Here is a 27,159-nt window from a genome sequence, read left to right on the forward strand (position 1 = left end):
GCAGAGACACCCCTGGGGGCTCTATCTTCTCCTTTTAAAATCAGAAATTAATTTATGGTTAACAGTATGGGATATACTGCAAATGGACCAGAGTACAGTAATAAACTTTGGGAACAGATCTATAATGCACAAGTGTGGCCCAGACATCAGAAAGACAGAAGGACCGAAACAAAATATAGGGCAAAGAGGCCAGTGTTGGACTCAGCCCTTCTGTGGGGCTCTAGCATGTGAGCAGGACTAGCTGGGACTTCCGTCCCTTTCGGGGGCCCCTCCTCGCCCCCAGGCGCCCCTTGACGTGTGCTGAGAAGGTGGGAAGTGGGTCTGGTTGTACATTGGATCAAGACTCAAGAGACTCCTGAGAGGTAGAGGCTCCCTAGGACGTGGGACGTGTTAGGTCAGCAGAAGCAGCTGAAGAAGTCAGGCAACACTACCGAGGGGAAGCCAGCACACAGCAGACTTTGTCCAGGACAGGCCTCCATCTGTCTTGGTCCACTACACCAACACAATAGAAAATATCATTTAACTCCTTTTCTTTCACATCCACTTTTTAATGTGTGTGTGTCCGCCCTACATGTGTAAGCACCCACAGAGGCTAGAAGGCAGCATCAGATTTCCTAGAGCTGGAGTTTAAAATGGTTTTGAGTCATAGGACATGTATGCTGGGCTCTAAACTGGCGTCTTCTAAAAGAGCAGCATTTGTTCTTACCTGTTGAGCCGTCTCTCCAGCCCATTGTTCACGTATTTTTGTAAACTAAATGTTGACATTTCAGCGTCTTTGGGTGGTCAACAAACCCTAAAGCAGATGGACATTTGCAAGAACCAAGCACCTAGAACATGCCAGCATAACATAACATGCCAGTGTCTGGAGCAGACACTGAAGGGGCCTGGCAATGGAACTTCCAGCTTAAAAGAGACCATCAGCAGACCTTCCACTGGGGATGGGAACTCGAAATCCTGTGCCACAGAGCCATTCTCAGCAGTGTCTCTCACCACCACACCCAGACTGGGCAGCTTCTGAACAGGCTTACCATGTTTTTGTTGTCCTGCTTGTTAATGCTGACCACAGACTCCTTTATTACAATGTGGGTAATTTCTGGGAAATAGGAAAAATTGTTCCAATCTTCCCGGAGTTTGTTTCTCTCCTCATCCTTCTTGTGTTTATATTCCAGTTTTTTCCGCTTCAGTTTATTTTTTTCCTTTTCAACAGGAACAACCTGATAAGATAACAAAAGTGACAGGATTTAGTTAGCTTTCTCATTTTCTGTTGGCAAAAGGTCAGTGCTTCCAAAAAAATTTATAATGGGACAAGGTACAAGGAAGAGAAAGCCAGCATTTCTAAAGTCAGAGAAACTCAGAAAACCATGGGCTTAGAAACCAATGATGGAGCCCTACCAGAGAATCTTGGGTGTTCATTCTCCAAGAATCCCTAATAAGCACCTGGATTAAAGTCCTTCCATGATTTATGCTGTGCATGTTGATGCTGGAGAGGACATAACGGGCATGCACCAACCACAGGCCTCCTCACTTCCAGACTGGACAGTGTGCTTCAGTCCAGGCATACAGCAGATCTTCCCAAATACAAATGGACGAAACCCAATGTTTCGTCCTCCGGCTACCAATGTTTTGACTTTATAATAATGATGGAGTGGAGCTTTTCAAGAGGTGATATGAATTCATATTTCAACAACTGACATACTGAAGGATACACATCTGTACAAATTTATCTAGCTGACTGGCATCAGCTCTGCACAACAGATCCCACATTAACTTCCCATCTCTACTAGTTACTTAACTAGTCAGGTCACCTCTAAGTCACTATTTACCCAGCCATAAAATATCAACTTTTAATATCAATCTTCACAAGATTAGGCACATGCCTATTTATACATTAACTACTACAAAGAAGACCCCTGGTAAGTTGGTATTGTTATTTTAGCATGAGAATAAAGCAGGAGGAGAAAATGAATCTTACATTTAACATATTTCTTACAGTTATAACTATGCAGCTACAGCAATTCAGTCAGGTTCTGTGTCTACACACCATTTAGCTCTCTGAACAACAGCATGAATCAGATACAGTAACTGCAGTCAGCCAATTGATTTCATGGGTTCCACATCCACTAGTTCTGTGTGCACAGCCAACAACCAAAATGTCAGGCCTATAATACTGTGTATGTGTCCACATGCAGACTCCTTTCTGTCATTATTTCCCAAATAGTACAGTGTAACTATTTATGTCACATTTACATAATATTAGGTATTATAAGGCAACTTAGAGAAAACAAATAGAAGGCTATGTATAGGTTGCATAAAAATACCGTATCATTATCTATGAGACCTGAGCATCCACAGATTTTGGTACCTGCACAGAATCCTGGAACACTACCTGCCTCCAAGTACTAAGGGACAACTGTATCTCCACTTGACAGATGGGTCCTATGCACCTACGTGGGTAGAAGAACCCTCCTTAGGCAATATAACCATAAGGAGTAGGCCTGGAATTTGAACATATCTCCTTAGTTTAAACATGCTATTACCTCATTTGACAAAGGCAAAAAGCTGCTGATATGGTTCAGCAGTAGAACACTTGCCTAAAACCATGAGGCCCTAGATTTGAACAGCATTGTAATAACAAGTAAAAGTGGGGGAGGGGCACATAGCATGCTCAACAGCCTTGATTCAATCCCCAGTACAACAAAACAGACACCTTAACAGAGCTTCCTAACACAAATGCAATTATCTATCTCGTGAAGGCCTGTCTAGGTTCAGTTCTTGCCTCAACTGTGCTATAGTTAAGTTGTGAGGAATGGGTACTACATGGCCTCCGGTTGAGCTGATTTCATTTAGCCTTTGGGGTGAGGTCATGCAAACAGGTGATTCCAGTGACACTGGACAGTCTCTTCATTTTCATCAGACACCCACAGCCACTTACATTGGGTTTCTGCCGCCACTGGATTCCATGATTTCCAGTCACCATGACTTCATAGAGAATGTTGCCACTGTCATTCGAGTGGAACTGATTCAATTCATTTTCTGATGAAATCAGTAGCATCGAAGTCTCAAATATTTCAGCTCCATAATGTTTTGTCAAAGTCTCCAAGGTAGCCAGGTACTTCACCTTCAGATCATGTGTGGACACACTACTGTCACAGATGGTCTTGTTGTTAAATTCTTTCAGGAAATCCTTGAAAACATTATTTATTCGCATCCTGGTAAGAAGGTTCCTCTGTCTGATGGATTTGTTCAATGTTTCTGGAATATATCTCTTGTAGCTAAAAGAAAATATTTTTTTAATATGTAAGTGAGCAAGAAATGATTAGAAATATGCCTCTGTGACTTTTCTTGTATGTACAGGAAAATGAGAAAACAGTATCTAATCCTAGGGACCATGGATGTAAACAATTATGAAGAGACAGACACAACTCTGACAGAGAGTGTGCACGACACCACATGCTCCACAGATGTCAGTAGAACAGGAGCCCTTATACTTACTGTCAGATTGTCTGAGTCACAAAGTAAACAGAAAAGCTGAGTCACCTACATTTTCACTTGCCGGTTTTCAGTTGCTCTGTGCACATGAAGACACACATGTGCATGGCTAAGACTGAGCATTAGGATGGGGGCACACATCCGTAACACTATGGAGGTAGTGGTAAGAGGATCGGAAGTTCAAAGTTATCCTCAATTATACAGTGAGTCTGAAGCTAGCCTGGGTTGATACCCCGTTTAACAAAAAAGAAAAAGACGAGAAAGAGAGAGAGGAAAAAAAGAGAGCCTGAGGATGAGTTAGGATGTTCTGAAAGGCATCAAGCTGTGCATCTCCTGTTGAGATTAAGACATTCTATGCTGCCTGCCTATCTATGCACTCTTCTATACAGATCATATAATTTCTTATGAAAAAAACTCAAAAACATTAACTACAAAAAACAATGTCTGTACAAATACAAAAACCATGTGACTATATCCCAGTTTGCTAAGGGGATCAACAAGTTCCCTGAGCTTTGTTACTTATCCAAGGCTGTCTAGCCATCATATCTCATCATATGGCCATGCTAAGCAAGCAAGTGGTAGTCTGGAGAAGATCATGAATAGTAGTACCCCTGAAAGAACAGGTCCACTGGGCACAAGCAAGGACAAACTGGCCCAGAGAATCCCTATAACATGAACGGTTTCAGAACAGTGAGATATTTGAATTCTCGTGCCTATCTTCAACAAGTAGCATAGTTTTTCTCTTTAAAGTAATATAACAGAATTACAGAGGTATTGTCATTTTACTTAAGCCTTCTGAAAAAAATTAAAATTGCAGAGTGAAGGTCCCAGAAAAGAGAAAAAGTAGCAACTTGGAAAGTATTTAATCAGACCTCCATGAGGAGTGACTGGACACTGGAAAACACAAAAGAAAAGGAAGCAACCTCATGAGATACAGCATCATAAACAATACAGTCACAGATAACTCTCCCTCCATATTGGAGGGCTATACCTGGGGGCTAGCCCCCCTTTTGTGGTACTTGGGATGGAACTAGGAGCTCACACATGCTAGGCAAGAGCTCCAGCATTATGCTATATCCTTGGCAAATAAGCTCTTTAAAATGGGGTTGCCTTTTTTTTTTTTTAAGTTTTATTTGAGACATTGTCTCACTATGTAACCCAACCTGTCCCAGAATTTGCTATGTAGACCAGGCTGCCTGCCTCTGCCTGCCTCTGCCTCTGTCTCCCATGGGCTGGGACTACAGGCATGCATCACTGTACCCAAATGGAGTTGTCTTTTATGGATCACTGGTAAGTAGAAAGGTGATTCGATTTTACAAATGGGGTGAAATTAGATGGGCTGAAACTACATAGGCTGAATATTAATCTCAAACCACATTTTAATACAAGTTTCTGTAACTAATAACTTATCAGAAGTACCAGTTCTGAGGCCACTGAGTGCAGGCTGAAGAAGGGAGCTCCAACAGATAGCAGTGTCAGTGGTGGAATGGACAGAAAGCATGGAGGGTATGCAGTTCACTCAACTGCCTGGCCATTTCACAGTTCTGACACATTTCACAGATTACTGGTTAGCATAAAATAAATCAGGCCACAATTTTAAGTGCTACTTTGTACAAATACTCAAAGACTGGGGTCATGTAGAGAGATGTCAGAAAAACAGTGCAGCTGTCATACAAGAAATAAAGTCTATAAAATACCATTACAGCTAAGTGAGGTGGCACACGCCTGTAACCTCAGTACTCGGGAGAGCTTGACATAGGAAGAACGTGGTTTGAGGCCAGCCTGGACTACACACAGCAAGACTCTGCTTCAAAACTAATGTCCCCAAACAGTAACACGTCCCACAACCTACTCTGGCTGGCAGGAAGGCTTACCTGATATCTTTGGGAAGTTCTGGCAACTGCAACTTCTTCATCATGGCATAGTGTGAGATGGCCAGGACAGCCATCCCCAGGCACTCATTCTCGATGTCATGTCCATCTTGCTCTGTCTTGGGGTCCCGAATGGGAGCCAGGCATTTGATCAAATCATACTGTCCCTTGGGAGCAAAGGGAAAAACTGAGTCATCACCTAAGCTTCAGGAGCCACGCATGTTGATTCTGAAAGCAGAGCTGTCTAAAATGCCACAAAGGAAGGAGAGGAATCAGAGTGTCTCTAGCATCAAGACTGTTCCCACCAAAATGGGGCATGAAGCAGCTAAGAATATTGTTCTCCCTAGACTACTTCATTCATTCATTCATTCATTCATTCATTCATTCATTCATTCATTGAGTGTTTACAGAGTACTTCTCAAAGTGCTGGTAAAGAGCACACATTCAAGCCCTTCACAGGGCTTTCTATGTAAACAATGCCTGGACACAGTGTAAATTAGGTGTGAACTGCATGAGAGCAGGACGAGTGACACTGAGCTGACAGCATTCATTTCATAAACATGTTCTGGCTGGCCCTGTGTAGGGACTGGGTGTGTGGAGTGCGCAGGCACCAGCTCACTTTCAGATGTGGTTTGGGGAAGGAGAAGGAGTCGCATTTCCCAGTGCAGCATTACCGCAAGCCATTAGTTTGTTCTACATGTGCTGTTCACACTTCCAGGACAGAAAATGTCACAAAAGCGCTCTCTCACAGATGGAGAAGACAGCAGCCCACAAACCAATGGGGACTTTAAAAACAAGACAGACAGACAGACAGACAGACAGACAGACAGATAGATAGATAGATAGATAGATAGATAGATAGATAAAAAGAGCCATTACCCACAACTAGCCTTGTTCAGAGCATTGATAAGCCAGTGCAGGCTCACACTCACTAAACCCTAACCTGCTGGACTTCACCCTAGTCCTTGCAACAAGCTCTGCTAGAGTCCTAATAGGGAAAAAAAATCTTATTATGAGCACTAGAGACTTGGAAATTAAGAATCCACATTTCTGGCCTCATGGAGAGTCCATTCTGAAGAAAAGAAACAGAAAAAAAATAATGTTAGATGATGCAAAAAAAGAAGAGAGGCTTGGGAGCTGGGGGCGTAGAGAGTGCTGGATTGAGATCAAGCCTGACCCTGATTCCAGGGCGCCTTTCCTCAATGCTGTATAGCTGCACCAACTCTCTGCTACGTATTCCCACTCCAAGTACGGTCAACTTCCCAGCTACTCTACCTGGGCAAGGAGTGGTCCGGAAGAGCGGTTTACACTGAGACACCAACTTTCCCTGAAAACGCTTCAGTTTCATGTTTTTGTTTTGCTTTGTTTTGCTGGGGGTGGGGGTGGGGTGGCTGCAGTTCCTCTTCTGTCCATAATAGGACTTTTTTCTTTCAGGTAAAGAAAAGTCACCTGCCAGTTCCACAAAGTTTTGAGAGAGAGAACAAGATTCTACACCACCAGTGCTTGAGAAGAAGAAAAAAAAAAAAAATCTGAAGCTGAGATCTTAGCAAGAGAAGGCAGAGCCTGGCTATGAACACTCTAACAACTAGCCCAAGTAACTGCCCTTGGTCTTCCTGAAAGTGGGATTCTAGCACACGCAGAAGCAGGGCACTCTCTTCCTTTCTTCAGTGACCTATCCCAAACAAGCTGCTCCATAGGCTCCATCACATAGGTTCCTTTCTGTTTTTGCTTTTATTTTTTTAAGACTGATTCACACTGTGCAGCCCAGGCTGACCTCAAACTCATAGCATGAGTCTTTAAGTGTTGGAATTACAGGTGTGAGACACCATACCTAGCCCTCATGATTTCTTATGTAGTATTTATGCATCATTTACCAACTTACTGTTTCTTGTTGTCTATCTTGAGTATACAATTAGTCTACATAGAAACCATATCGTTTCACCCAAGTACCCAGTGTCTTGGCCAATACAGATAGCCAGTAAATCATGGTACAGAAATAAACTGGTATGAACCCATTAAAGATAAGTCTTTCTGAGACAAGTTCTCGCTACATAACCATGGCTATCCTGGAAGTTAGCGTGTATGCGTGTGTATACGGATGCATGCACAAGTGCTTGTATACTGACCAGGCTAGCCTCAACTTTGCTATAGTTCTTCCACCTCTGCCTCTAAAATGCTACGATTGCAGGTACATAACACCATGTCCAGCCAAACTAGTATTTGTAATGGATATCTGAAAAATGAGAAGGAAGATGAAAATGGAGTGACTAAAGAAGCAGTTTATAAACAACATGGACAATATGGTGTTTCCAAATACTGTATACGTGGTATAATAGAAGTTTGACATTGAAATCAGAAAGCATGGCATCAAAAATGCTAGCTATCTCGGAGCAATGCAATTCCAGGCATCTCTAATCTCTCCTGGCCTAGCTGCTGCTATACTTTCCCTCAATGGCTAATCTGTGACTTCTCATGTAGGATAACAGATGACAAAGTGGCAGAAAATAGGGGAAATAAAAGAGAAGCGATTAGCCTGGAAAACCTGTAGCTGGGAGCCAGCTCCTTGGCTAACATACTGTCTTTCCCAATCATCCGGCAAGAACATCACAGGACAAGCCATAAAGCACAACCAAGTATAAGTGCATGGGGAATCTGAGCCCCATCAGGTCTCCCATCCCCACTAACTCCAGGCTTCCTGGCTCAAGCTTCCTACCTGTGCAAACAGATACTCCAGAGAACTGGCATCAAGCAGCGGGGTTGCTTCTGGAATCTTTTTCTTCTCATATCCATTTTTTTGCTTCTTTGGAGAATGTCGCCATACAGACTGCTCATTGTCATTGGTTCCATGCCAGTTGGTAAAGTAGAACCTAAAAGACAGTAAAATAATGTCAACTGTGGTGGAAGAGTCCACGGACTGATGACCTGGAAGAGGTGTCTATCCAGAGTAGCCCACACTGAAGCTGAACTGCTCTGAGGAAATTGAAAACATAAGCCTTGCATCTACAACTCTCATCACCCTGACCTAACATCCCTTCTCACTCTTCCAAGCGTGCTGCCACACTGCACCTTCAGCACCTCCTCTGGGACAGAAGGATAAAGTAATATTCTGGTGATCACAGAACAACTCTTCTGACACCTACCATACCTCCCCAGAAAAAAATAAACACCTGCCACCTACAACTAGCTGCTACTCCACAGCTCTAGTCCTGCTTGGCTGTCCTGGCCAAGACCTTTCCATTCTGGTCCCTACCATTTCTGAAATCCAGTTCTGGTCTACAATCAACACAATAGGTAGTGTTTCTTAGGTCTCGATGGCTGTAACTGGATTGGGGATGTATGTTACAATGAGCAAAGCTTCAAAAGCTTCAGGTGTGGTGCCATGATGAAATTGAAAAGCACTTTACAGCTTTAGGCCACCTAATCCTAACAGCAATACCTCCAGGTAGACTTCATTGTTTCCTTTGTGGAGATGAGGAAAGCTGAAGTTCACTGAGGTGAGGTGACCTAACACTCCAAACCTGACTCACTACCGATTTGGCCTGCCACCTGTTGAGGAAGGGTTCTGAACTGTGTGAGAGTGGCTGACCTACCCTAACACAGCTGTCTTCAGGCTGCAGACTCAGCTCTCTCTGGGGCTTTCTCCCCCAAACACCAGTAAGTTGACAGAAAAGCAACCATAGCACTAAGAGGCAATGAACAACTCCCACCCTAAAAAGCTGCTGTTAAACTCAGACAAGAATAGAGCTGGGACAGGACACGAAGGGCCCTCAGGCAGTCTCTGCCCTCTGTGGGTTCTCTGCCCCACAGTAACACACAATAACAGGAAGTGAGCACAGGCCATAAGCAGAACTACACTGCAGCTTTCACAGTCCCCACAGACTTCTCTTTTCTTCTATCAAGAATTACATTTTACAAATTGACTTAAGCTCAGCTTGTTGTGATTTTAAATAAAATGTGCACACTTCATGGACCCCTGATGACACTGTGAACCCCAATACCATGTTTAATAGGTAACTTATCCAGAATAATAAATGCCGTTCTCGAGTTTCAACCTTTTAATGTTGCAATAAGACATTATCATCTACAAATGTGTTGGGCTACCTTCATAATTATCCCAGGATACACACAACCTGTAGGCTACAGGCTGAACATCCCTGGCTCTAAAACACAAACAGCAAGCAGGTGCATAGATATGCCAAGACGTTTCTGTAAAAACAAGATGGGCTGAACTGGCCAAAAAAACAAGCAGGTACATCTTCAAGCAGTGTGAGCAAAGTGAGAGCTCTCTGGCAGCAAAGGCCACAGCTGTCTTGCTCAACACCAAGTCCCCAGAGCCGCATAGCAGGTGCTAACTATGTGCTTGACAGATAAACAACAAATGAACAAACTCAAGGAGTGGTCAACACAGAGAGGAAAGATTTCCACCCTTTATTATTTTAAAGGCAAAAATCAGTATTTTGTAGCTTTCAGTGGTTGTAGACAACCTATCTTCTCTGTAGGTCATGAAAGGAACTGAGAGACTGACTATGGGTGTGTTTCTTCCATGCAGAACCACAAGCTGCAACAGCTACATCAGGTCTCCAAAGCAGATGACAGACTATCCCCTTAATTTCCACATATCTCTAGGAGACCAGATTCCCATCTCAGTAAGAGCACAAGGGGGCTCACCACTGCAGTGGCTTGTGTTATGTGGGCCCCTGGCCCTGCAGTACTCTTTACAGGAAGAAAAGAGCACAGCAGAGAGGAGTCAGTCTGGCTCCACTCCTCCCTGGAAATAAGGAGTGATCCACCAGCCAGCTACAAAGGTTCAACCAGTGCTCTGAGTGAAGAGCATACAGACCAGGTAGATTGTGGTAGATAATAACCAGGACAGGACTGTACGCATCAAGTTCAACATGCCAGGTTCCCCACAGGCTTGATGGGAGAAACACTGAGGACAGGTACTCTATGAACCAATCCAACTCATTTGTACCCCTTCCCTGTTCATCTAGAACCAACACCTTTAAATTGGTAAGAAGGTGCTTACAATCCCATTATTTGGGACACTTCTGCAGGAAGATTGCAAGCTAAAGGCTAGACTAGGCAACCTGGCAAGATACCATGGAGGGGAAAAAAACTGTGGCGCTCACTTCGTTTGTTTAGCACAACTACTAAAATGGCAACAATACAGAGGATACTACTATGGACCTAGTGCAAGGTGACACACAAATCAGAAGTGTGCCAGACCAGACTTAAAAAACGATGATTGCCAACATCTATGACTTTTTAATTGCTAATGAAGCAAAACTAGGCCACCATGCCTGGCTTTGCATACAGGTGCTGGCTGGGGATCCAAAGTCAAGTTCTCACAAGCACTTTATTGACTAGGCCAGCTCCAATATAACTATGAAATTCTCAGAAGTGTCAATTGACTATAAAATAAAAAGTTACCAAGCTGTTTACTTAACTTGGTATACATAAATCCTGATCCTATGATAACAATTAAACAGAGTGGGTAATGAGTACAGTGCACACTGCCCACAGTCCTTTTCAGAATGATGGGGAAGGAAAGAGCAACAGATCAACCAGATATACTTCAAAATTCCAGAGAAACAATACTAGAGATGACTACACAGTCTAAGTTTGCATTTAAACACTGTACCCAATGAAAGTTTTTATAAGTTTCTACAGAATTTTACTGAAGTCAGTGATTTTCACTTAAAAGGTTTTTTTCCTTAAAAATAAATAAAGAATATGACTGTCTTATATTAATATGCATCATCAAATCAAGTAAAGGCAGAAAACTATAATTTATTATAGTTTGTTTGTTTTATTTATTATAGTTTTGGTTTTTTTTTTGTTTTGTTTTGTTTTTTTGTTTTTTGAGACAGGGTTTCTCTGTGTAGCCTTGACTGTCCTGGACTCACTTTGTAGACCAGGCTGACTTCGAACTCACAGAGATCCGCCTGCCTCTGCCTCCCCCACTGCTGGGATTACAGGTGTGCAACACCCAGCAGAAAACTAAAGTGCAAAAATATTTCCTAAAACAGAGCTGGGATGCCACTAAAACAGCCACTAGCACTTGTTTTCTTACTGCACCTTCTTCCTAGTTAGAGTACCAGCTTTCAAGCTCTTTGTAGGCTGCTCTAAAGCAAATGTCTGAGCTTAGGGTGGTATCTTCAACTTCAAAGAGACTGTGGTAAAGTCAAAGTGACAGAACGGAAGCCTTGGTGTACTTCCTGGCAGCGCACACAAAGGGAATCAGCTGAACACAATCTGTAACCAACGGAGACAGCACCTGCATCACTGCCAAGATGGTTTCCTGGGTGTGGAACTTTGCCAACTCCTTTCTCTTTGCAATTCAGCTTTCCCACTGAAAAATTGGGAGAGTTGAGTCAGGCAAGCTCAGGTCCCTTGTAAATGCCAAATGTTGCCATACTGGACCCTGATCTAAGTCTAGAAGCCTACTAGGAAAGAATCAGAACTCAAGGGCAAGCCCTTGCCCATGCTTCCAGCTACAAGTCTATGTCACAGGTGTGATCACAGAACCAGCCCCCAGGCTGTGGGAAGTAAGATGACAGTGAGAAAAACAAATCAAAATATAGAGAGAAGGTTCAGCTGGGAGCATTAAAAAGTCCCCTAAAGCTGGGCTAAGAGTCTCACGAGACACACTACTCTCCCCTCACAGTGAGAACTCAGGTGAGCACCAGAGAAGAATTCATCCTCTAAGACTGGAATGGTGCCTCACAACCAAAATGGAAGGAGGCGGCAGCTGGGGAATTATGGAGACAGGAGATTCTAGAGGGTGTTTCCAGAATGGCCTGGCACCCTCCAATCATCTGAGCTGATCTACTGATTTAACACATTTACACAAATCAAGATCCTTTTCAGAAAGGGCTCAGTCTACTTATGAGCTTCCTGGCTAAGCACACATTAACTTGTACTTCACTGTTATCTAAAATACTTTCAATTCCACAGTAGCTACTCAGTAACTACTTAGACAGTCAAAAGTCTGCACCAATGGAAGCACCAACTGTCTATGTGGCCTTGGGATACTGCAACAAAACTTGTGACATGGGATAAAAGTCAAGTGTTCGTCAAAGCAAAAAGCGTAAACCAGTGAGATCCCAAAGTTGTCAGGAGTGGATCCAGACATCGCTTCCTGAGAGTAAGACTGAGGATTTATTTCTGTTCCGTCTTCATATGGTATACAGAATGCTTCTCAGCCACAACTTTTAGTAGGAAATAGATTTTATATCATAACTTAGTATGTGCATATATATATTACATTCCTCAAAAGTTTTGAACTGCAATGAACTTAGGATATAATATATACTATGTGTAAAGGAACAAAACCCATGTATATTTTATATTATAAATATTTCTATACTTTATAAACATTGTAAAATAAATTTAAAATTATATATAAATATATAAAGTACATTTAAAATCATAAATACATTTATAAATATAATTTATATGTTTTAATATATTATAAATTATAAATACATATATGGTTTCTTATTTCTTATCCTGTTTTTTTTCAAGTGCTCGTTAGAAACCGCTATATTAAACCTATAGCCATGACTCACTATGTGAAAATTTTGCTAGAGGGCTTGGATTCTATCTAAAACACTCTTTGTATCATGCTTATAAACACTGGTAAAGGTGATCAAATTCACTTTGAATCACACTTCCAACAAAGAAGATGTCCCTTCTCATACCAAGAAAATAAAATGACTTCTTCCTAAGTGACTCAGGGCCTCTGGCCAAACACTGCCTCTGGGAACTTGAGAAACCCTCTGGTACCAGCTTTGTGTACCGTACCTCATGCGGTAGTGGAGCCGGAGAGATGTTTTGTCATCCACAGTGATGATGTGGTTCGGAGCATACCAGAGCTTGGTGCTCTCATCGTACAGGGCGAAAAGGTTGTGACAAAGAGGAGAAATACCTGGGGAAAGAGCACACCATGTTACAAGCAGATGTACTTGGACACCTGTTCCAAAGAGCAACATCCAACAAAGATAAAGAATTCTCTCTTCCAGAAATAATCTAGGCCACCTGCATCCTCTCGGGGCAGATATAATTCTCACTGTGTTCACTAGGTTTGGAGTTTAATCATATTAATTAAGAACCACAGCTCCCCAGGAGCATGTACTATGGCTCCTGGCAAACCAAATTTAAAAAAAGAAGTTGATAGCTTGCTCGTTACAGGGGTCTTCCCAAACTCTGATTAAAAGATAAAACGGCTATCTCAGAGCTAGGCCTGCAGATCCCACCTGATGTGCACCTTTTTAATCAAAGCAAGGCAAGAAACATCTGAGGAAGGTAGAAATTCTTCATTCTGTTTCTTATAATTTGTTTAAACAATTCTGATGCTGTGATTATATATCATATAAGCAAAGAAGTTGCTGACCCCCATACAAACTTCATATTAGGATAAACAATAAGCAGTGACTTTGCCAGTGATTAAGATGTATTATAATTAATAATGAATACACTTAAGTTTTCTTTACACTATCATGAATGTATTTATTAGCACTGACAAGCAAGAAGATCTCTTAACGAAGCAGGCCCAATAGTGCTTGTGCCTTCCCACTCCACTACCCGCTCCTTTAATAATAACCGTGGGAGAGCCACGTCAGGAAGCACCTGTACTCCAAACAGAAGGATGAAGGGAGATGAATGCCAATGATCAGTCGTTACTGATGTCTTTAGCTCTAGCCAAATTTCAAACTAAGATAGTAAACTTAAATTAACATCTCCCCACCCCAGCCCAGTAAAAGGAGTGCTTCTCCCGAAACAACAGTGACTTAACAAGACCGCTCCTGGCCCTCACAGCTTCTTCCCAGTGTGAGCCCTGGATTGAGAAGTTCCAGGTGCCTGGGCATCTCAAAGTCCTCTTCCATCACTTCAACCTGTGCCTCTCAAAAGAGAGGAGGGACTGGCAAGATAGCTCAGCAGGTAAAGGCACCTGACACCAAGCCAGAAGACCTTAGTTCAATCCCTGAGACCCACATGGTAGCAGGACAGAAGCAACTCTTGTAAGTTGTCTTCTGATCTCCACACATATGCCCATGTGCATGTGTACACACACACACAAATAATGTAAAAGAAAAAGGAAACAATGAGAAAAGTCTTCTTTTCAGTCACTTCCAAGCACATATTCCTTTAAAAACAGGAGCCAAAAGCACTGCACCTGTGTCCCCAGGACTGCTCCAGGGGGGCTCTAGGTGTGCACCTGTGTCACAAGAACTGTTCCAGGTATGATCTAGGTTTGCACCTGTGTCACCAGGACTGCTCCAGGGGGGCTCTAGGTGTGCACTTATAAACTGGTCTTTCAAGGACGGCCTGGAAATCCAGCCTTTCTTTTTATATCTCCTCATTTAAATGTGCACAAATGCATTTGAGGCATAATTTATGTGTAATGGTGACACTGTCTGACTCTAACATCACACTTAACCATAACTGGCAAGAAACAGGAGAAGCAAAGATACGTTTCTATATAGAAGTACCAAATAACAATACTACTAAACACTTACTACATGTCAGGCATCAGATTAGGATTACATTTTTATCATTTATTATAATTATTATTGTGTCCATGTGGGTGATGCGTATGTGTGGCTATGCACATTTCATGGTGCACATGTGGAGGCCAGAGTGAACTCTGTGGAAATGGTTCTCTCCTTCCAAACACTGTATGGGAGGACAACCAGATGATGCAGTCACTCTACATTCTGAGTCCTGGGGATAGAACTCATGCTGCAAGTGCCTTTACCTGTTGAGCTCTTTATTATTTCCCCTCCCCCTGTTCCTCTGCCCCTAAACAAGACCGGGCTTCTCTGTGTAGCCTTGGCTGTCCTGGAATTCACTCTATAGACCAGGCTAGTCTCAAACTCACAGAGATCCACCTGTCTGTGCCTTCAGGGTGCTGGGATTAAAGACGTGCCACCACAGCCTGGCCCCTTTATTGTCTTTTAATCTCCATGATACTTAGTGAAATAGCATTACTTTGTCATTTTACAATGGAGCCAACTATGCCTCCTGCTATTCACTCACTCAGGATTATGGAGCTAATAGCATGCAGACTTGAGACGCAGAACAATACAGAGCTACTGAGGGGTTGAAGCAATGCGAACTAAAAGGAAAAACTTTACCCCACTTAGGTGAGAAAGGCAGAGGAAAGCAACACTGCCCCAACACCACTTACCAGAGTTAACAATGGGAGCTAGAAAATTCTACAGCATTCAGTGTTTACGAATTTTCAGATTAACAGAAGAGCTAGCATCCATTCTCTACACACTACGCTGAGGAACAGACACCCCTACTGTCAGACCTGACAAACTACTGGCTAGCCAGAGTTTCTTATAAATACAACCTCCCTTTCCCACAGTCTGCAGAGCTCAGCCTATTTCATCCCATGTGGTACTGGCTTAGCATATTCTTTCACGTAACATAAGCCTTTCCCGTTCTGTGGATGTTCTGGTGGATAAAACACTTTAGGCAGAAAGATGTGCACTGGGGCCTGCATTACATGGGGCCTCCAGATAAGCTACGTTACTGCCAAGACCTTAAACTGTCTACAACATTCCCACAATGCTGCTCTCAGAGCTAAAGGCATAGGCAGAGCATGGACCAGGCTCTCCAGCATCCCAGTGAACTACCTCATCACCGGAAGGAGAGTTACTACAACCCTCTCCAAACAGCTTTCTTGGGATACAATTTACAAATATAAATCCACCTGTTTTAAGTGTATAGTCCAGTGAACTTCAGTACAGTAACTGGATGAGTTATGTGGCTGTTTTCATGATTTTATGGCCTTACTTTACTTTCCATATGGAATTAGGTAGGTAAATACTATATGCCTCCACGGTGGAAGATAGTGAAAGGAGTTTTATTTTGTTAGATGCTTTGGTTTTTTTACCTTAGCAAGGTAACACACTAACTTTAAGTAAAACAAGTCTCCTTTTTTGTGTTTTTTAAATTAATTTTCAGATTAGCGAACAAAGGCTTTATCATGGTATTTTCATACGTATGTATTTTCATACACAAACCTCCGTTTCACACTCTAATATGACCAAGCATAGGGCAACCCTAAGATTCTTACTTCAACCTGGTACCCATGGAGAAAACAAACCAGGTAACAGAAGGACGGGCCAAACTTAAGGAATAAGAGTAATCACCAATACATTAGGGAACAGCGCTACTAATTTCATACTCACACTTGCACCAGGTGCTTTCCACAGCCCCTCAGCTAGTGTTGGTGTCACTCCAAGTACAGAGACGTGGGAGAAAACAGAATGGAGCTTTGGCTGGGTGTGATGGTAAATACCTGCAAGCCCAGCACCACTCGGGTGTCAGGAGGAATACAGCTTTGAGGCCAGCCTGGGCTAAATACTGAGTTCTAGGACAGCCTGAACTATAAAATGAGCCTGTCTCCCAAGACAGAAGGCAAGGGTCACTCCTTGGTATTCTATAGCTAGCTCATTAATGATAAAGAAAACAGATAGCATGTTTCAGTGAGGAGTAAAAGTCCAGGATTCGGAAGTAAGACAGAACCTTGGCTCCCAGAACTCACACGTTGCTCTCAGCAGAAATAAAAAGAGGAGAGACTCCACACGTGCCTCTAGACAGTGCGCCACGCAGCCTCCCCGCCTGCAGCCAGTACTCACTGCACTCCTGGGCGGCCCTGATGCACAGCTCCTCAGAGGTGTACTCTCCACTGCCCAGGCGGAGCGGCTCCCTGTCCAACAGATAGAAGGTCACTTCCACTCCTGGCTCAGGGACTACCTGCTTCACCTCCGTCTTCCTGAAGCTCCTCATTTTAGCACAGAAAGCCATGGCACTGCAGTCCTCTTTTATATTTAGATACTGTAGGAAAGAAAATAAGACAATGTGGTCATTCCATGTGCTATTTGCTATGCAGGAAAGCAAGCAGGCACCTGTGATATTGATGAGAACTTCTACCCTTTTCCTTTCTGGATACCAACTAGGTCAGGACTTATAAAGAGATAAAACCATAGAAATAATTAATTATTTACAATAACTAAGCAGTCACACCATATTCTCAATAATCAGAATCTTAGGAACGATTTGAATTGTTTTCTCGTTTTGCCCACTAGTTGTAGTTGAAAAATAAGCTCTTATCTGCAGTCACTGATGTTAAAAGACTGATGCATGGTCAGAATATTGCTACCTCTGCTGGGATCACATAACTTCTAAGTAACGTACAGAAAGAATCAGTCTTCTGTTCTATCTCCTAACGAACAGCAAGCTTGGTGAAGACATGGGCCACGCTGCCTCAGTGTTCATGTCCTCATCTGAGGAAGTGTACAGCAAGTGACTGCTACTTATGCACTCGAAAAGGCCATGAAAGATGATGACTTTTAACAGGTCCCTGTCACCTGAGGGAAAAGAAGGATAGGCATCTCATGCAAGGTAAGACCTACAGGTAAATTCTTTGCAAGAAAATCACTAAGAGAGCCTTCAAAACACATGGGCCAGGGCCAAAGCAGCAGCCCCGGGCTCTGAGTCCAGGGCAAGGGCAAGGAGGAAATGAGCAAGGGGAACCCCACATATCCTTCCAAGCCTTGCCCAACACCAATGACCTCCCAACCATTTTCCTGCCCCCAAACTATTTCCTTCCTTCCTGCCTGCAGCCCAAGTATTATCTCTGGAACAAGGGTCAGATCCTCTACTAGTTGCCCATTATCTGCAGGCTAGTTTCAAACTGACACGGCCTCATATCTCCCAGTAGTTGTTCCCCTCGCCCTAACTCCTCTCACTTCTAGCTGCTTGAAATCCAGGCCACCAGGTATCCCTGTCCCCTCACCCCAACCCATTCTGCTTCCAATGTTCTTCACATACACTGATGGCACTACTGAAACACCCTCACCTCTTAGCTTTCACGGCAAAGTCCACTCTTCTTCAGAAACCAGCCCACACTAGTAATTCCTGCAAGAAGCCTTCACTAAGCCCCTGTTGTACCCTTAAGCTGGATGCCATCTCTCCTGTGCTCCTAAACATACCATACTAGCCACAAGATATTATGGTAATCATATTCATATACCCATCTGCTGTGAATTCCCTGAACATAACAGCTGTATTTGCCTTTGTATAGCCAGTATGAAGTACAGAGGCTGGCATACAGTAAGCACTTGAGAGAGAACGCAAAGAAGCCCCTAAACATGAAGAGTCCTACACAGCATATACTGTCATAACCCTCAGCACCAAATCCCCTTGCTTAGTCTATTAGTTGCTGTGGCTAGGAAGTGAGGCCATTGAAAAGGGACACTACCCAGGTATGAGTCTCACTAGTAGAAATCAAAGGCATTCAATTTTAAGTTCTAATATCCCAAATAATGTAAAAACTAGAATCTACTTGAAATCAGGCCAAAGATTAATCTGATGACTTACCCTGCAGTCCAGATAAGTAAGCAAAAGCTCAGCACTTAGACCCTAACTTGATCACCCTGAAAAACCAAGATGGAAATCAACAGTATTTTAGGCCTGCTTCACAGCATAAGACAAAAGAAACCTCTGTCTTAGAGATTCTTTGTAGACATAACAGATGAAGAATTCAAAGACTATAAACTATACCTTAACTCTAAAGTAATAATACACAAAACTGTATGTGTACAAAGCACAGTGTGCTATTAGCAACAGAAAGAAAATGGCCACTGACAACTGACAGAAGAGGGTCCACTGTACAAAGTGTCTCTACAGCAGCTGAAAACGTAGACACAAAGCTACACGACCAACACAGATGACACAAAGTTAAAGTACAACAGGTGCATTAGGGGCCTTTGAGTAATGCAATATGCACCAAAGCCCAAAAGAACAGAAGGTACACCGTTAACTGCAGTGGCCATCCAGGAGAGGGCACAAGAGAACTTCCTGAGGCTTATGGTGTGAGAAGACTGTTTAAACCAGCATATCCAACACTGGGAATGAATAATATACAGATTAGATAGATGGACAGATTAAAAGGCCAGAACACAGACAGTCCTACAGGCTGATGGTCACAGTTTAAGGTCAGGTGTATTAGTACAGCCATAATCTCAATACCAGGTAGGCTGAGACAAGAAGATCTCGAGTTTATAACAACTCTGGGCCACAAGGTAAGGCCCTGCCTCAAAAGAAAAAACAAAGAAGGCAAATGTGCATACCTGCATTTATTCAGTTGTCCAGGATTCCTGCAAAGCAGACTGGATTTTCTTCTTTACTTTCCAAAGCCCATTCAGAGCTGATCTAGAAATAAAAATAAATCGATCAAATCAGAGGTAATTAGATTTCAAAATAAGAGGGTGTCTTCATTAAGAAACCAGCAGAACCTACATATGTAGGAAAATGCATTTAGAAGAAAGATATAGTTGATGACTGAAAAAGATATTAATAGACAGAGACAATGGGTATACAAATCAAAGATGTTTCATTGCTCCAATTAAAGAAGCCAGAACTGCTGCTTCCTAGTATAGTGCCCTGCCCTAAGAACAGCTATCAACACTTCTCTCCTGACACTGTGAGTGACAGGACAGATGCCAAATGTGCTCATTCCTACAACATGTTTTTGCCAACAAACAGCTATCAACTTACGGATTCAAGATTAGCTTCTCTTCATTACTTAGCATATTTTATCAGAATCTGCTTGTAGGAAAGTACAGCCCTGGATAGCACATGGCAGAGATGGACTAGGAAGCAAAAGATGAAGGTAAGCCATCAACAGTCCCCATCATCTTACTTCCTCACCATGGAAAGCAACATGGATAAAAACTCAATATACCACAGGACCTTTGGTGTTCCTCTCACCCATTTGGTGACAGGCTAGAGATAGTAGAAGAACCCTTTCTGCAATGAGAGGAGCTTTAGTAAAAGTAATGATGGTGGGAGCTGGAGCAACTGCCCAGTGTTTCAAAACATTTGTTCTTGCAGAGGGCCTGGGTTCAGTTCTCAGCACCCACATGTGTCACACAACCATCCATAACTCCAGTTCCCGGGGATCCAATGACACCTTTTTCTGAGATCCAAGAGAAATACATGATGCTCAAACATACACTCAAAATCCACAGAAAATAAAATTAAAAAATAGTGACCATAGGCCAGGCAGGAAAGAAGAGTGTGAATTTTGATGTGGCAACTTTGGTTTGGCAACTAAAATTCAAGTAACTTCAAAAATACTGAAATAACAAATCATTTTACCTTCCGCTTTAAAAATAACAGTGCATGACAAGTGTTTGAAGACTGTGAGTGGACACACAGTCTCACATGACAACAACCATTAGAAAATAACCAAAGGACAATGTTGTGCTTTGCGTAGATACAGGGCTTCAATCGCCACATTTAGAAGCCTTCCATTTGCTTTGCATGGCTCTCCATATCAGAAAATAAACTAGCTAAGGAAAAGAGCAAATGAGCCCCTGCCCATGTGGAATAGTTGACCTAGACAGAGAGACACAGACAACCAAAATAGACAGTGTGATGCAGCCTGGAACTCTGGGAAGTGCAAGGAGTGGAAGAGGGAAGGCAAAACCACCAATGGTTGAAGGCAGTCCGAGCAAGAGCATCAGCATGCGCAAAGGCCTGGAGTGCAAGCACTAGACTAGAAACTATTCCTTTTCACACAGGGCATGGGCAAAACTTGCTAAGAACACAGCTGCATGCCTTTACCAAGGGCAAACCAAGCCTGACTGAGAACTCTGCTTTCAAACACAAAGAAGCATACCCCAAACCAGGAAAAGCTCACAGACTCAGAGCCCTTTAGAACAGAAGACACTTTACTAGTCCTGCCAGGCTGAGGTTCCTTCCATGGGGACTACTGCAACATCCTTTTTTGTACTTAAAGCTTTTTAGTATGTACCATTATGTCATGCAGAGTCGGAATTTCCCTGAATGCTAACCTTCTCCTACAACGAGGATGTCATGACAACCTATAACCAGGAGAAGTTTTGTGTCCCATTCTTTGTTATCTGCTGCAAACAGCATGAGACTGAATTACAGTGTATTTCATCTCCAGTACTGCTGGGCAGAAAGAACTACGGCTCAGATTTGTGAGATGGCCTAAACCCTGAGGAACATGGTTAGCTTCAGGATTCCTAGACAGTACACAAATTAACTCTGGTATTTTGCATGCTGAATTAATATAATGAACTCTCAGGGAACTGACATTCTAATAATAAAAAATAAGACATACAGCATTTAAAAAGCATTCTAGGACCTATACTAAGCTCTTCAAGAATAGCACTGTGGATCTACTTACAAGAAAGGATGGCTGCCCCTGTCATGATGACAAGTAATTTTGGTGTTCCATTTGTACCCTGGTTTTATCCATGAAACAGTGTCAAAATAAGACAGACTGTAGTTTACCTGATCACTTGTAGAGAAAGCAGAAAAGGAACAAAATCTATTCATTGGTTTTGGAAACCAAGCTGAGTTTCTTACTATAAAAGAAAATCTTCAGTGCCAGAAACACAGACCATCAGGAATCACAAAACACCATTTAAAAGACATACTTTACTGGGGATTTCAAATGGCCATCAAATAGCTTAGAATTAAAATAGGAACAATAGAGATGACAGTCCACAGTGTCTGGGTAAAATCAGTGAGCTCTTCCCTTTATTATACAGGCAAGGATTTAAAAGAAAAGAGGCCTTCGTTCAGTGACACAGGGTCACTGTGTGGCCAAAGTCTGCAGGAGCTGGTTTATGTGCAAGAGAAATCAGGGAAGTTCTATAGATTTCTCGAATTCTTTATCACAGTCTTATGTAAGGGACAAGCAGCTCTGCAAGGAAAACAATAAAACAGTTTTATAAATCAGAACACACCCAACTCAAAACTCTAATCCAGATGGCTCCTGGAGTATTAATATTTGTGTAAGTGATAAAGAGATGATTAAATTTCAGATGGAGGGCAAAACAGAAACTGAACTAGACAGTTCTAATAATACAGCATGCTATCATCAGATTGTGAGTGTCTGAGCCAAAGACCACTGCCAAATTTGTGTAGCAAAAAGACTATGTGATGGCTAAAATCAATGGTTAGAATCTAAATGAATCATTGCATGTGCTTGATTATTTTCACTAAAGACACTATCTTGCCAGCTGCCAGGGTGCATGTCTTTTAACCCTAGCACTTGGGAAGCAGAAGTAGGAGTCTCTCTTTGAGTTAAGAGTCTAGCCTGTTCTAAATACTGAGTCTCAGGCCAGATACTATCTTACCTACAATGAATTATTTTAAGGAATCAAAAACCTTTCTAAAGCAAAAAGTACCAATACAATGTTGATAAACTTAGAGTACTCCAGGCTAGAAAGCTGCTGGGCAGTGCCACAGAATAAGCAGAAGCCTGGTCTCAGCCTGCTGAGGGGTAGGTACAAAGGCTGGAGTCCTACTGCCCTGGATCACTTGAATCTGGCTTCCCAAGCAAATTACTTAATATCCCTGAACCTCAATATTGTCAATGCAAGTGAGGAGATAAAACTGGCATTTATCTCACAGGACTGTCAGAAGCTAAACATCACACATAAAACACTCAACAGAGTTCAACTCTCAGGAAACTTGATCTTGACCATAATTTCTGTTCATCTGATTATGCTTACAGATACAGTTCCAGTCAAGAGGGAGCCCCAATACATACAAAGTGACTTCACAATTTATGACAGAGCACTGGCACTTCATCTCTAGAAAGTCTGAGCTGTCTTGAGCTAACCAGTATGAGTGGGAAGAGTCCTAATGTGTGGCTCCTGATTCAAGGACCTTGCCCTTGCCACAGGGCAAGAAATCAACCTACAATTACCACCACCCCTGTTTCCTCTGGCTTTTTAGTAGTTTTCAGTCTAACATCCACCCAGGACATTGATCTCACTGCAAGCTTTTTAAAAGAACACTCAAAAAAAAAAAAAAAAAGCCATTAAACTGGGCGTGGTGGTGTAGGCCTATAATCGAGCACCCAGGAGGTTTGGAGGATTATAAATTCCAGACTAGTTTAGGCTACAAAGTGAGTTGAGGTCAACCTGGGTCAACCTGATCTGCACAGCAAGACCCTGTTTCAAAACAAACAGGAGCAGCAAAGTCATTAAGCTGCCCCACCCTGCCTGTGCTCCGGCCACAGCTACAGCACTGCTGCCACTGGAGAGAGTAGTATCCCTGTTATGCAGCACAGGCCTACCTTGCCTGGACTGGAACTCTCTTACGGTCCTCACATACGGGCCAGGAAAACCATCTGCTGTCTTCTAGTGGTACCACCAGTCCTCCCACCCACAGTACAGAAAGACTTTCTCTGTCTCTCCCGAGACACCAGCACTTTGCTGAGACCTGGGTAACGTTCTTCCGAGAGCACAGCAAGATACTGTAAAGCTGCTGGATTCCAGCCAAGAGAATGACATAACATAAATACAAAACTTGCATTTTTTTTTTTCCTGTCAGCAAGTCAGAATTACTGCTTTTCTATATGCCATTCCTGTCACACAGAATCACTCACTTCTAACTATAGCAGCGATTCCAGGAATACCCCACAATAATAAATGCCTCTTCATTTACAATAAACTTCTAGGGATGAACAAATGATCAATGCCAAGTCAATGGGTCGGGCTCTGCTTTGTTCCCAAAGAGCCTGCTTTAGCCAAAGAAGAGGTCTCTGACTGAGCGAACAGTACTTTGTTTAATTAAAGTCAGTGTCTTCCTAAAAGCCATGCTGCATCAAGATGCTGTACAGCTCGATTTTGCTTTACTTTTTCTCCTTTTAAACTAATTTCCATTAATGTAGCTATAATGTTATTAAAGGGGCCATGATAAGATTTAGTGAAGCCATCGCCACTGCCTTCCTTCCTCAGAGTCAAAACTATGGCGGCAGAGGTGGATACTCAGAAGCGGAAGTAGGGCCAGGCCTGGCAGCATAGCCTTTCATTCCAGCACTTAGGAAGAAGGGGCAGAAGCATCATGAGGATGAAGACAGCCAGAGCTACAAAGCAAGTTCCAAGCTAGCCTGGACTACATAATGAGGTCTTATCTCTAAAACGGGAGTGGAAAACAGATGATGGACACAAACGGCTTGTCTTTCAGTCAGCACTTCTTAAACATCCACCTAAAGTACTTGTGATAGCACCTGCACCATAACAATAAAACCGAGCATTTATTTACACATTTTGCCCCTAAAGGGGGCTTTCAAATCTTTGACCATCCACAGATGAAAAGAGCTGGCTTAGGACATTCCCATGATCAACTGCCAGTGAGGGGCACGACTCCTTGTCCAGTGCCCTTGCTGGCATTTCGTTCCTTTCTGGGAAAGATGCAGGCAACAAGGGATACACAGACAAAACAGGGAACAGAGACATAAGCATGCACACCGAAACCATGAGATCTATTTCCAGCTGGTAAGATGAACAGAAACCTCAGCATCTGGAGAAGGACATGGTAGGATGCAGAACTGGCAGTGGGGACTGTGCAGTCAAGAAGGCATAATGTGAAGCTTGTGCTAGGAAGCCTGGGACAGGAGCAGCTCCCAACGTGGAGAAAATCAAAACTGAAAAGGGTGGATGGGCATGCAACAGTTCCAGAAAAGGCCCAGAAGAAAGGAAAATCCCTAGCATGGTACCAGCAGGTGATGAGACCGGAGGACCAGGAAAGAGCACGTAGAGAAAACAGGAAACAGTAGATGTTATGGGAAAGTGGGAAAGGCTGCAAAAGAGTCTGTGCCAGCCTGTCCCAGTAAGACAAATGGCCATGTCTTGCCCGGTCTTGAGTAAGCCTCCTAACATCTCAGGACTCAAGTTCTACAGAATGAAAAAGTACTGAATGAGCTCCAGGGCTCTCCACAGATGTACCCATTTAGAACTCTGGGACTCTAGTCACCCCAAACTGGACTAATCAATCAGATCTAATACTTTCTGTGTGGCCTTGGGTACAATATAAAACAGCAATTATAAAACTGACTGCTTTGTGCAATTGTTATGATTGGAGATTTCCCTAATCTTATGCTAAAAGTTAAAAGCTTTACAGCCATTTGATCAGTTTCTGTTAAATTTACTCAAGGCTCTAAACTTTTCTGGTGAAATTGACCTCTGACCTCTACACATACATGCACATACAAATGAACAAGAGCATACATCTGGAGGACTAAAGGGAGGGTCAAAGCAAATGTGAAAAACTATATTGTGCTACAAGTTGACACATTTTTCACTAACGTAATTTTGACAATGTCATGAAACCAAGAACTTTGCTTGATGGCACACCACTTGGCAAAGTCTGAAGGAAACCATGGCTTTAACCACTTAGCATTCTTGGGTAGTCACTTCTCTGAGTAGTTAGGGTAAGACGATGGATAACGCAGAGGCCACCACTGCTGCTGTCACCACCACCACAGGTCATTAGCCATTACCAGGTGGGGACTCTGTTTTTTGCACAATACCTTCTTGATAGCTTGGTACTCAGAAGGAAGCCAGAGCACCTTAGCCCTGAAGTCTCATGGAAGACCACTCAGGAAGGCATGCAAGCAATGCAGACATATCAAGTGGTGGAAAATCCCAAACATAATATCTATTCAGTCTATGCTTTAAAGGAACTTGACTACTACCTCAAAACAGACTTGGATTTCAAAAAAAAGTAAGAGAAAATGAAAGGAAAAAAGCTTTCCCTACAGAGACCCCAGCACTTCTCAGTAAAGAAATTATGATCAGTATTTATAGTTACACTTTTTTTCTTCCAGGCTGGAGATCAAACCCAGGGTTCCACCCAGTTGAAGCAAACATACTCCACCACTGAGCCACACACACCACCCAAGGTGTCACCCTTAACCTGCAGGCAGAGCCCTGAGCAGGTGACTCAAGCCTCCAGCAGTGTCCAGTAGGTAGAGCTGAGACCACCCTCTATCCCTTACCTATGCCCACTTCCTGCAGCACAGCCACACTTTTGTGCTTTAAGGACTACAACTACAGTAAGAAATACATCTTATAACACCCATATCAGGTAAGTTGGCTCATGCCTGCAGAGCCAGGAGGCAGAGGCAGGAGGCTCACCATGAGTTTGAGCCCTCTTTTCTTTTCTTTTCTTTCTTGTTTGTTTGTTTGTTTGTTTGTTTGTTTGTTTGTTTGTTTTGGACAAGGCCTCCTGTTCTAAAAAGGTGAGCTTTGAGGCCAGGCGTGGCTATAGATGAGATCCTGCTTGAAAAATCCAAAAAGGAAACAAAGTCTTACCCTCACTGGGTGCCATTCACTATTTTAAATGCTACCCTATTGTCTTCCATCTATACACTTTTTAAAATGCTAAAGCCTGAAAATAGATTTCACAGTCCATTAATGAATGTGGATCTATAATTTGAAAATCACTAGTATAAAATACTCAACAAAATTACCAAGAATAAAATGTTCCATATTTCCGTCTTTATTTAATATGTGCATCTGTCCAGCTGAGCCTAAAACAGCAAGCCATACTTCCTCTGGGGCTTCATGTTTGCCCACAACACGAAGCTAAAGACATTGCAACATAACTGGCTGAGTAGAGACTGGGCACAAGAGAACTCAGTCTTCACTCGGGTCTCCTTCTCAACAGTTACCTCCAAAGCATACCATAGTTCCACAGGGAGCTAGAAACTACATCTCAAAGCATGGAGCCCCATTTTAGGCTCTGCCAATTGCTCCATTCTTACCCGTAGTGTGTGTGTCCCCACAGCCCAAGTTCTACTTTTATGGTCACACTTCCTAGTGAGTCCCCACACAACTTAACAAGCTCAAATTTCAAGTTGTCTAGTTTGCATCTACGCAAAAGTTTGATGATATTTCCACTGAAAGGGAGAAAAAAAATCTAGCAACAGGAACTATGGAAAGGGCCA

At 42.7% G+C, this 27,159-nt stretch overlaps 1 protein-coding gene across 1 annotated transcript in view; it reads right to left on the reverse strand.

Annotated features, from left to right (window-relative positions):
* Positions 1–27,159, reverse strand: part of Jak1 (Janus kinase 1) — a 119,476-nt gene that overhangs the window by 27,340 nt on the left and 64,977 nt on the right. The window contains exons 2-8 of the mRNA XM_055628692.1: positions 19,511–19,592; positions 17,015–17,213; positions 13,167–13,290; positions 8,074–8,227; positions 5,364–5,527; positions 2,933–3,272; positions 1,029–1,214 (exon numbers count right to left, since the gene is read on the reverse strand). Of these exons, the coding sequence (XP_055484667.1) occupies positions 1,029–1,214; positions 2,933–3,272; positions 5,364–5,527; positions 8,074–8,227; positions 13,167–13,290; positions 17,015–17,213; positions 19,511–19,516 (1,173 nt within the window). The 5' untranslated portion in view covers positions 19,517–19,592. The remainder of the gene's footprint in view (positions 1–1,028; positions 1,215–2,932; positions 3,273–5,363; positions 5,528–8,073; positions 8,228–13,166; positions 13,291–17,014; positions 17,214–19,510; positions 19,593–27,159) is intronic.

This window comes from Psammomys obesus, unplaced genomic scaffold, assembly GCF_907164565.1.
Source record: "Psammomys obesus unplaced genomic scaffold, mPsaObe1.curated_primary_1811, whole genome shotgun sequence".
Taxonomy (NCBI): Eukaryota; Metazoa; Chordata; class Mammalia; order Rodentia; family Muridae; genus Psammomys; species Psammomys obesus.